This window comes from Hemiscyllium ocellatum, chromosome 11 (assembly GCF_020745735.1).
Source record: "Hemiscyllium ocellatum isolate sHemOce1 chromosome 11, sHemOce1.pat.X.cur, whole genome shotgun sequence".
Lineage (NCBI taxonomy): Eukaryota > Metazoa > Chordata > Chondrichthyes > Orectolobiformes > Hemiscylliidae > Hemiscyllium > Hemiscyllium ocellatum.
In genome coordinates this window covers 95,666,769-95,678,401 of record NC_083411.1, presented here as the reverse complement: position 1 = coordinate 95,678,401, position 11,633 = coordinate 95,666,769, and the positions used below count along the sequence as shown (strand labels likewise).

The window sequence follows — 11,633 nt, the reverse complement described above, 5'->3', positions numbered from 1 at the left end:
GCCCTAACTTACTAATTAGTTTGTATGCTATTGTTCGGTATGCAAATATTTGTGTCCTTATACGTTTATAAACTGCAGGAACAGGTTATTAGTTAAGGTTAAAAAAGAATGGAAAATTAGCTGTTTTAATCTAGCATTGTCAAAGTGAGTAAATATTTATTACTCGTGTTGCCGTACGTTGCTGTTTGCCTAGTATAGAGGCAGAAATCAGATTGAAATCTCGTTACTTGTATCAAATCATATGATTTTAAAACATCTTCATTTGAATATGATTTAGCTAAAAACTTAATTCTTCTAACATGTAGCTGTTACAAATAATGGCAGAGAACTCTAAGGTAGCAGAAATAGCTTCCCAAGATGTGGAAATCGCCTCCAGAAGTAAATAAAAAAATTCAGAATTGTTGTAAACAAAAGCATTTTAATAACATAACCTGATGACGGTATTTAAAGGCTTCCAGCATGTGAATTACTGTGCCCTGTCAATTCCTGGTATCATCTTACTTTGCCTGACCTGGCATGTCTCAGGAAGCCCTGGAAACCAATGTACTGACATTTCAGAACAGATTCAGCATTAAAAATGTACTCATTTGCCCTTTAGCACATGTTAATTGCAGACCTGCCTGCCCCATAGTGGGTTTGTGCTTGCTACCAACATGTTTGTATTAAATATGGAAATTTGCAGCTTTCTGTCAGTTCCCAAAAACTGTATTTTCTTGCCCCAGAGATTTGGACCAATATCTACCCACACTGGCAGTTAATATATCCCACCATAGAAACCAAGATTCTAGTTTAATCTCTGCTCGATGCTGAGCTAATTGGACACTACAATCAGTTTCAGAACCCTGTGTTTGTTCTTTCTTTTACCCCCATGTTAGTGATCTTCTGGGTGGGGTGGGGTGGTGGTGGTGGTGGATGGGGGGAGTGGGGGAGGGGGGAATGGGGGTGGTGTGGGTGGGGAGGGGTGAGTGTTTCTATATAAGTCAGTAATCGCCTCATTTCTGGCCATGACCTCAGAAATGGGACCATTGCAGTTTTCAAACCTAGGGCTCTCCTCTGCTTTCTGGTTTAAAGACAGCAAAAGGGTCAGGTCAGCAAGTGGTTGGCAGGTGAAGATATCTATTGCGTTATGCCTAATTTTATGACTCCCTGTTTATCGACTAACTGGTCTTTGGAGGAGTATAACATACTAAAAGTAAGCTTGCTATGATATTCCTGTGGCTGAATGTTTTCACCAAAAATATAATTATTTCGAAAATGTCTAAATAAAAACATTACAACTTGAATATAACTGATTTTGCAACAAAGTCAACTTGTCCCAATACTGCTATATTGCTGTTATAGCTTTAATATTCACAAAGCATGTTCAATGTCAGATATGGAGCACAACAGCAAAACATTTCAAATTGCAAGTTACAGAAATTGCATGGACATAAGACTTCTTTTATTTGTACGTCATGTTCCACTCTGAGATGCCTGAATGAATATCTCCTTGATAGTCATTATTTAGACATACGAAAAGCAACCTGGGCAAACTGTCAGACAGCAACTGATATCTAAAGTAGACAGGCAGGAAGCTGGACGAGCACTGCAAGCCAGGCAGCATCAGTAGATGGAGAAGTCCGACAATTTAGGTGTAATCCTTCTTCAGGAATGGAGAGTGAGGGGTAGCAGTAACTGGCACAAAGAACTACTTCCAAGTGAAGATTGCAAATTTTGACACCGCTTTTAAAAGTTATGACCTTAACTTAAAATATCCAATTATGTAAATTAACTGTAACACTATATATTGCATAATGCATTCCTTAGATTATTAAAAATGAGTTCTTTTACAGTAATTAAACTGTAGGAAACTGCGTTTCTAAACTTCCTTCCTCTTTCGTAAACACTACTACAAAGTTAATGACTGCTGTCTTCAGGCTTCTGAGGATTTCTAAGTCTGACTGCTATTTGCACACCTCCAGCTTCTGTCTCCTGTCTGAAGCGTGACATTCATTGTTATTGTAGGAAAATGCCTTCCAGAAGGGTGCTCTCTCTCTCTCTCTCTGTGCTGTGAGCTCTCTGCCTCCTGTTGTGTGAGTCAGCAGCAGCCCAGGCAGTTAACAAACACCCAGACAAGAGAAACTGAATGGTGCCACTAGAGCAAAATTCAGATACAACTGTTGCATGAGAAAATGTGAAGAAAGCAGAGATAATAGTTCACTATTTTCTTGTCATATTTATTTGACACAGTTCTTGCTGTGGTCTGAGCAACGGATTATCCTTTCTGATTCCTGAGAACTGCAGCACAAAAATGGATGATTCAGTATTTTTTGACAATCCGTTATATTACATGGTGAGTCAAAACTAATTTTTTTTAACACTCTGTGCAAAATCTTTCTTCTAATCTAACAGTACTACATCAGTGATATAGAATACATCTAGCTTCATGCTTTTCAAATTTTTGAATTAATAACTCTGATAACTTTGCAATTTAGTGAGTTATTAATTTGGTGAGCTTCATGTGAACAGTCTAGTGATTCGCTAAGATAGTGAAGTAACTCATGATCTGTAACAGGAATAAGATGTGTTTTGCTTCAGCTTCAAGGTATTGGATTCGCAAAATGTGCAATTTGATAGCAATTTTACAGTTGCTCTGCAATTTAAAATAGGTCAAATCATGAATTGGTAAATTGGGAGGAAATTTTGCAAAGGTGTTCAATTCAAGTTTCGAGAACTGCATTCAAATCCAAAGCCCAATGTTTTTAGACTTTTATGGAGGGAGTATTAATTTATACATCAATTATAATTGGTATTTGAAAGCATTCTCTTGTCAATTCAAACCCCACAATTGTGGTCGAGATTTACCATTTTCATGGGATAGGAGGAAAGGTCTCTGTGAGCATGACTATTAGTTTTTGCATTAATTCTATGGGAGCTGTTTGACAGTGAAATTGGCTAGTGCTGCATTGATGCATGTAGGATTTCAATTACAAATTAGGCTAAAACCCTTTTTTAATGAAAATGTACAGAAGAAATATACCGATTATCCTTAATTAACTTTGGATACATCAGAAACATCTTTATTTTGCAGACCTATATTCTTCTGGGGAGGCCATTTGTTGAGCTGCTACTAGCACTGAGAATACAGTCTTCTTCATTTATATGACTCAAACTTCTTCTCCTTTATGTCCTGTATTAACTCCAATTTCCTGAATCATTCTGTTGAATGGATATGAAATCTTTGACACAAAATTTTGAGACGTGTACTCCATTAGTTTTCTATCCTATATCTATAGTGTTGGGTTTTACATAAAACCATTTCTAAACATTATGTTACATATAGGTTATGCCATCACTTACAACACGCCATACCTCCCAAAGAGATCTTGAACAATTTTGTGAACGTCTTCTTCAAAACCATGGAGAATTGATGTCGGGAGATCTGGCCCCCAAATCAAAGGGAATCACATATTTACTGCATTTGTACTAATTTAGTTGCCTCATTATGGAACAATATCACACACACCAGGTTATTTAGATTAGATTAGATTACAGTGTGGAAACAGGCCCTTCGGCCCAACATGTCCACACCAACCCGCCGAAGCACAACCCACCCATACCCTTACATTTACCCCTACCTAACACTATGGGCAATTTAGCATGGCCAATTCACCTGACCCGCACATCTTTGGACTGTGGGAGGAAACCGGAGCACCCGGAGGAAACCCACGCAGACACGGGGAGAACGTGCAAACTCCACACAGTCAGTCGCCTGAGGCGGGAATTGAACCCGGGTCTCAGGCGCAATTGACCACATTTAAATTAACATCATGAAAATGATTGATTAAAATAAAATAAATCTTTGTTCTTTCTCGGTTTTTAATATTTTTCAGTTAAATCTCATCAAAATTTCTTCTTTACGCACAGGGTTTGAAGTGAATTGTATGATAGTGAAAGGATGGCAAGAATCTTTTCTGGGCCTATTATCAGGTCTCAAGTGGGGGAAATCACAGTGTGCCTCAGATGCTAGAGACCTGAGATAGGCATCAGTCAGTTTCCTTTGGTTCCGTAAAGGTCAATTGTGTTGCCAGCAGTGCGCATCAGGTAGGAATTAAGAGTAATGAACACGGCCTTGCTGCTACACTCAGAGAGGATAAGGGAAGACAGCAAGTGTTGAGAACCTCAGTGGATTTGTGGAGTCACAAGGACCATCTTGTTACCCCTGACTCTATTAAGATAACTTAGGAAGAGAGAAATAAATATATCTTTAATGTTGGAAGGTTGCAGCAACGCTTTTGTACTTGGGCCCTGGAAGAAATTGAAAGAATAGGGTGGAGAATGCTTGACTAATGCACTTACTCTGTTTCCAAATGATTTAATCCTGGAATCATTTGATATATATGATCCCTTGTTAGCCTGTAACATGATGTCTGTTAACAATAAAATGTCACCTGAGCTGAAGTAAATTTCAGGTGCCTGCACAAATAAAGCGGCAAATATTGAACATTTTGTTCATGTCTTGTAGCCAACAAAGTACTGATTATGCAAACTAGGAGAGAGCACTGTGTGGGTAGAGTTTCATTAATGCTTTATCCTTCACATTCTGATTTTAAAGTTTACGTGTGATTTTTAACACACTGACACCCAACTTTCACTTCATGTTGCACCAAAAGGGGAATGAGAATTGACTAGTTGTTCCAGCTTATAAGAGATTTGATGTGTTGATTTTTGGGTGGGCCAGCCCCCTGGAATGAGGAGGAGCATTGAACTAAATGAAAATGAAGTAAGGTGATATTAATTGATTCCTCTACATTCCCTCCCTCAGCTGTCATTAGTGTACATTTCAGCCACCTCCAAACAGACCCCACCACCAGAGATATATTTCCCTCCCCACCCCTTTCTGCTTTCCACAAAGACCATTCCCTCCATGACCACCTGGTCAGGTCCATGCCTCCCAACAACCCACCCTCCTGTCCTGGCACCTTCCCCTGCCACTGCAGGAATTCCTAAACCTCTGCCCACACCTCCTCTCACCTCCATCCAAGGCCCCAAAGGAGCCTTCTACATCCATCAAAGTTTCACCTGCACAGTTCACCAATGTCGTTTATTGTATCCGTTGCTCCTGATGCGGTCTCCTCTACGTTGGGGAGACTAGACAGCTCCTAGCAGAGCGCTTTAGGGAACATTTCTGGGAAACCCACACCAATCAACCACAACGCCCCATGGTCCAACATTTCAACTCCCCCTCACACTCTGCCGAGGACATGGAAGTCCTGGGCCTCCTTCACCACCACTCCCTCACCACCAGACGCCTGGAGGAAGAACGCCTCATCTTCCGCCTCGGAACACTTCAACCCCAGGACATCAATTTAACTTCAACAGTTTCCTCATTTCCCCTTCCCCCACCTCACTCCAGTTCCAAACTTCCAGCTCAGCACTGTCCCCGTGACTGGTCCTACCTGCCTATCTTCTTTTCCGCCAATCCACTCCCCCCTCCTCCCCCCCCCCAAACCTATCACTTTCATCCCCTCCCTCACTCACCTATTGTACTCTATGCTACTTTCTCCCCACCCCTACCCTCCTCTAGCTTATCTCTCTATGCTTCAGGCTCTCTGCCTGTATTCCTGATGAAGGGCTTTTGCCCGAAACGTCGATTTTCTTGCTCTTCGGATGCTGCCTGACCTGTTGTGCTTTTCCAGCACCACTCTAATCTAGACTCTAGTTTCCAGCATCTGCAGTCCTTGTGTTTACCTAGACACCAACGTCAGATTAGCCCAAATGTTTTTTTAAGATTGTCCCATTCATGTTTAATCTAGCTGGAGTGAATGCCCAGAGAACTGTATTGCCCACATAGTTGTATTGGTAATGAAGTCAGCAGGTGGACATTATGGAATATGACTTCCCTGATTGAGGCTGTTAACCTAACCTGATCTGGGAACCCAAGCTGACAGATATAAACCGGAGCATCAGAGGTTTTGTTCACTCTGAGAGCTGGCTCTGAGGAAGCTGGATCAGTGTCAAGAACTCTGAACGTGTAAATAAAGGGTAACTTGGTGATGGGATACTGGCCTCTGTGGAGTTATTTCAGTGGCAATGAGAGAAGAACTTATGCTCCTGAAGATACTTGCTCACAACAGTTGGCTTTTTAGTCGCGGTAAGCATGTCTGGCATCATGCCAGTAGTTTGGAAGAGAGATTTAAAAAAGACATGAAGGGTATTATTTTTACACTGAGTGGTTTGTGTATGGAATGCACATCTAGAGGAAGTGGTGGATGTGGGCACTGTTACAATATTTAAAAGACATTTAGATAAATACACAAATAAGAAATGTTTGGATAAGTATGGGCCAAGTGCACACAGTTGGAACTAGTTTGGTTTGAGATTATGGTCGATGTAGACTGGTTGGACAGAAGGGTCTGTTTCCATGCTGTATGACTCTTAAACATTCTGGATCCCCTTCCAGTCACTGTTGACATTATCAGACTGGATGCAAAAAGGTCTAGCTCTGGCAAAATTAAAACAGCTGGTGGTGATGGAAGAAACAAAAGGACCATCACAATCAGATTTGAAACCTTTCTGGACGTAGCGAGACCAGATAATCATAGAGGATGGCGTTTTATTATAGGGCGGAAGGGTGATTGTCCTGAGCAAACAATGCTGTCAGATACTGGCTGGACTCCATCAGGGTCATCCAAAGGAGTGTAGACATATCCGCATTGTGGCAGTGCCCAGAATGCCTACAAGGACAAAAAATTACTGTTGGCTGTTCTTACACATACGTGGGAATGGCGAGCTAAAATCTGGGCTCTGTTACATGTCAACTATGCCAGCCCTTTCAGGGGCTCAACTTTTAGTTATTGTGGACGCCCACTCAGTGTTTGGATATGCATAGAGTTCATTGGTCAAACACTGGGACAAAGATAGAAAAGCTGAGAGCATCATTTGCAACACAGACTCCCAGAAGTGTTGGTCACAAACAACGGGCCATCATTTACTGGCACAGCATACAAATATTTCCTAAAATTAAATTGCATTCAGCTTATAATGACACCTCCATGCCATCCATCATCCAATGGTCTGGCAAAAAGAGCAGTCCAAACTTTGAAGGCAGGTTTAAAGAAACAGCCTACAGCTTCACTACTTACCAAAACTGTCCTGGTTCTTGTTTGATTATAGGACCACCCCTCATGCAACTACAGGAATAGCTCCAGCAATTGATAATGGGGAAAAGACTCTGTACGAGGTTAAATCTGATCTTCCTGGATCTGGTGAAGGGAGGATGAAACAGTATTAGGAACCCCAATGGACACAAGTCGCTAAGTAAGAGAGACCGTTTACTTCAGGGGACAAAGTTTGGTGGCGAAACCACGGAAATAGCCCTGCAAGGATAAGAGGCAAAATCGACGTGAGGTCAAATCCTGAGATGTACTGCATTCAAGTAGATGGGGTGGTCCTGACAAGCATGTGGACTATATGAAAGCTACAAACTTGCAAGTATACCAAGCCTCTGAGATCAGCTCGAAACATTAAGAACCCATTGATTCTCCCCTTCCATTTTCGGGGGAAAGAAACCTTGGAATCTGAGATGAACATGGTGAATTTCATAGCCTTGATGTCTTCACCACCTGAAGAAGAGGATTTTCTTCAGATATAGGCGGCACGGTGGCACAGTGGTTAGCACTGCTGCCTCACAGCGCCAGAGACCCGGGTTCAGTTCCTGCCTCAGGTGACTGACTGTGTGGAGTTTGCACATTCTCCCCGTGTCTGTGTGGGTTTCCTCCGGGTGCTCTGGTTTCCTCCCACAGTCCAAAAAAAATGTGCAGGTTAGGTGAATTGGCCATGCTAAATTGCCCGTAGTGTTAGGTGAAGGGGTAAATGTTGGGGAATTGGTCTGGGTGGGTGCACTTCGGCGGGTCGGTGTGGACTTGTTGGGCTGAAGGGCCTGTTTCCACACTGTTTCCTCCAGGGCCAAGAGGCAGGTGATGGCCTTGGATACGGGCAGCATGTCAGACTGAGTCAGAGGAACTGGACGTGGTGCAAAAACACCCACGGAGAGGCTTCAAGAAATAGAGCAGTTCTCCGTCCTTGGACGTAGAGGGATTCTAATGAGGTCAGCCAGCTGGACCTCAGAGCAGGAGTTCCCTGATTGTGGCTTTAAATCTGGCTGACTGAAACAGGAGTGTCAGGAGTTCTGTTCACATTGAGACCTGGCTCTGAGAAAGCCAGAACAATGTCAAGCACCATGCACGTGTAAATAAAGGGTGGCTTGGTGAAGGGATACCAGCCTCCATGGAGTTATTTCACATGCAGTGGCAGAAGATTTAATTGGTCATATGTGGACAGTGATATTTTTACTATCAAGAGAAAACAGTATTTATGTGTATTTACAGATAAGTGAATCAGGAGTGTGGACAGGAAAGTGGAGCTGAGATGACCACCAGCTCAGCCATTATCTTATTGTGGGCCTGAGAGGCCCCAATGGCCTACTCCTTCTCCCATGATCCTAGTATTTTTAAAAAAGTGCTGTCATGTTCAGTTGTGATTGAGGGTGAAAGCTCAGTAGACCAACAATGATAGAGATTAAGGAATTCTGTAACTGGAAAAAGAATACGGTACATGGTATTTGCTTGACTATAGTAAATGAACTAAGCATCAAAATATTGAATGTGAAGAGATTCAGTGCCAGGCAGTGGCAAGACCATTTAAAAACTGGAATGTATACTGCAAAACCAGATGACTGACTGCCCTAGTTATAATGGATAAGGGATTTAACCATTTTATTTTTCTGATCTTGGTCTAACTTGCTCCAGCAAATCCCAAACTGACAATTCAACTTGAAGCCTGGACAGTGGTGTGTGCATTTTTCTTCCAACAGGGTAGTTTTACCTGATATCTCAATACTTACGTTACAGAAGCTAACCTAAGAATTAGACACGGGTAATGTAGCACTGGAGGGTTCAACAGATGCTGCTTATGTCCTTATTATAATCACAAGCACTTCAGTATTTGGTTTGTTAAGCTATTTGGTCACAAACAGTAGTACATTGTCATTAGCATGTCATGTTTCGAATGACCCCAGTTAAAATAAAGTCTGATCGTTATGCCTTTAACTCGTATGCTGTGATACAGTAATGATATCATGAGTGTGTCTCTTAAAAGTATACTGCATTCTGTGAGACATTCGTTTCTCCTTCCAACCAGACCAACTGGGAATTACAGTCAGAGCTAGAAGTAGCAATTTGGCTTCCTTTTAGTTTCCTTAAGGGCCAAGAGGCGAGTGTGTACATGATTATTGTTTTTGTTCATGCAACCAGCCAATGTTCTGCCCGAACTATAAACTTAATGCTTACTTCCAATGAATCAACCTACTTGCATCAACTAATCTGGTATTCAGAACATAATCAGTCAATGAAGGAAGTAATAGTAATGAAGGTATACAGAAAAGTAGATCATGCTGCCATTGTTGGTCTGAAAGCTGGTATATTTACATTTACAAATTTGTGAGCTGGAAATCCACTGCTGGAATGAAATATTTTTCTGCTTAATCTGAGTGTGAATAATCAACTGGCTTACTGACACTTCATTTACTGATACAATCAATCCTTTTAGGGTATGCTGTCTGTAAAGTCTGCTTCAGCTGTTAACGATACCTACTTTTCACTGAACAGTTTAATTATTGGCACTGAACGTGCTTGACTGAATATTCTGCCAAATTGAACATTCATGATTCAGAAATGTTTCTACAAGCACTAAATGATTTCTAATGACCTCCTTTTCTGTTAAATGCGTGGAGCTTTTAATTCAAAATTCCATAACTATATTAGGGGTATATTCATCCATTTTGAGCTGTGGGCCATGTACATGTAATCATTTCAGTCAGTCTGTGTAGTGTTTTCAGCAGGTTCAGGTCCGATCATATTTTCCATTCTAAGTTGAATCCTCACCACTGCTCCTGTAGCATGGTAGATATGCTGCCACCATTCACTTTCCTAATTAGGGATTAACAAAGCCTACTTGGACTAATGTGGTCAAAGGAAATCATTTTGGCAATCAGACAAGAAGAGATACTTCAGAATGTATTGCATGTTGAAAACTACAAATTACGCTGATAGTCTCTGTAATAATATCTCTATGAGGGAGCCTCAGATGGTTGGTCTTACCTCTTTGAATTCCTAACCTTTTCTTCCTGTATGAGATCACCCTGCTGGGTGGTGTTTGAGGCATTCTTCAACATTAACCTTTCAGACCCTTACATCACATGAGTCACCATGGCACTTACAATACTTTCAAATTGTGGTTCTTACAGTTCCACTTGCTTTTTTTCTCGTCAATTGCAATTCCTTCACTTTCGTCCTTTCTCTGCACAATTCATTCATTGCCTTTATTCTTTATTCAATTTATTTCTTTTTGTTCCCTTTCCTCATTTTCACTGCTCATCTGTCCCTTTTACTTTTGTCCTTTTTCATTTTCTTGCTTACTCTCGCTTGCTTGCTTTTCTTCCCCTTTCCCTTCATACCTTGAATTTTCTGTCATCTCCTATGTTTTATTCCTTTCTATATTTTCTCTAACAATCCTGCATAACTTTGTTCTTGCTTTCTACAAGCTAAAGAACACCACAGCTTGGAAGAAAACTATTATGCCTACATTCTGCCATGTTTGGTTGTAACAAGGTTGAGTCTATTTTTCACATAACCTATTACTTGGCCAATATTCTGAATCCCCATCCCTTTGCAATGATAGTTGGTGACAAGTGCACTTGTGGTGCTGAGGTTTCAGATCAGATGGGGAAACAATCAAGCTTATCTATGATGCCCAGTGCAGTTGAATAGTCAGTAAAAACCCATTGCATAGAAAGCAGAGGGGGCCTGGCCATGAGCAGAGGGGGCCTGGCCATGAGCAGAGGAGGCCTGGCCATGAGCAGAGGGGGCCTGGCCATGAGCAGAGGAGGCCTGGCCATGATGGTGCTGCCTCCTTACATTGACAGTAAATTGATTCAGAACCGTTGAAAACCCAACTCATTTATAAAATGCCTTTTCTTTAAAATATGTTTCGCAAAAGGGAAAATAAATTATTACACCTTACATCTACCTCGAACATGGTTGAATTCTGAAGTTCTGAGAGGGGATTTCCTAAGGGTTTTAACAGGAAATTGTTCAGTTTCTTGGAATTCTTGGATTGGGCGTGCGCTTTGGCAAAGATTGTACATGAGAATTGCACGACTAAGATGCATATCTTCCCTTGCACTGCACCAATCTATCTATCTTTTTAAAAATAAGAAATTATCTTCCATTCCTACTTAGGGCTATCTTTAGTACAAAGTGCACAAGAAGTGCATTCCTCCAAGAGTGGAGAAGGAGTACCAAAATATTCCCTTGGGCTTATTTATGAAGGGACTGCACAACATGTTGGCTACAGTTATAGAATGAAGAGCAAGTTTGGATGAAGTTAAATATGGCAAATGCTGCAAATAAAAACAGGATATACCTTGATTGTTCAGGAAAGCATTTGTGTAGAGGGAAATACAATGTTAATGGCCTGCATTTGGAGGCGACATAGAGTCCACAGCATATTCAAAATGGTGTACATACGTCAGATTTGGAATCTTTCTATTTCTTGGAAGGCAGAAACCAATTTGGCAATCGGGTTGAGTAGAC

At 41.3% G+C, this 11,633-nt stretch overlaps 1 protein-coding gene across 1 annotated transcript in view; it reads left to right on the top strand.

Moving 5' to 3' along the window:
• Positions 1–2,040: 2,040 nt before the first annotated feature.
• The window catches only part of arhgap36 (Rho GTPase activating protein 36), a 230,383-nt gene continuing 220,790 nt past the window's right edge, over positions 2,041–11,633 (top strand). Inside the window, exon 1 of the mRNA XM_060832279.1 lies at positions 2,041–2,332. Within this exon, the coding sequence (XP_060688262.1) occupies positions 2,291–2,332 (42 nt within the window). The 5' untranslated portion in view covers positions 2,041–2,290. The remainder of the gene's footprint in view (positions 2,333–11,633) is intronic.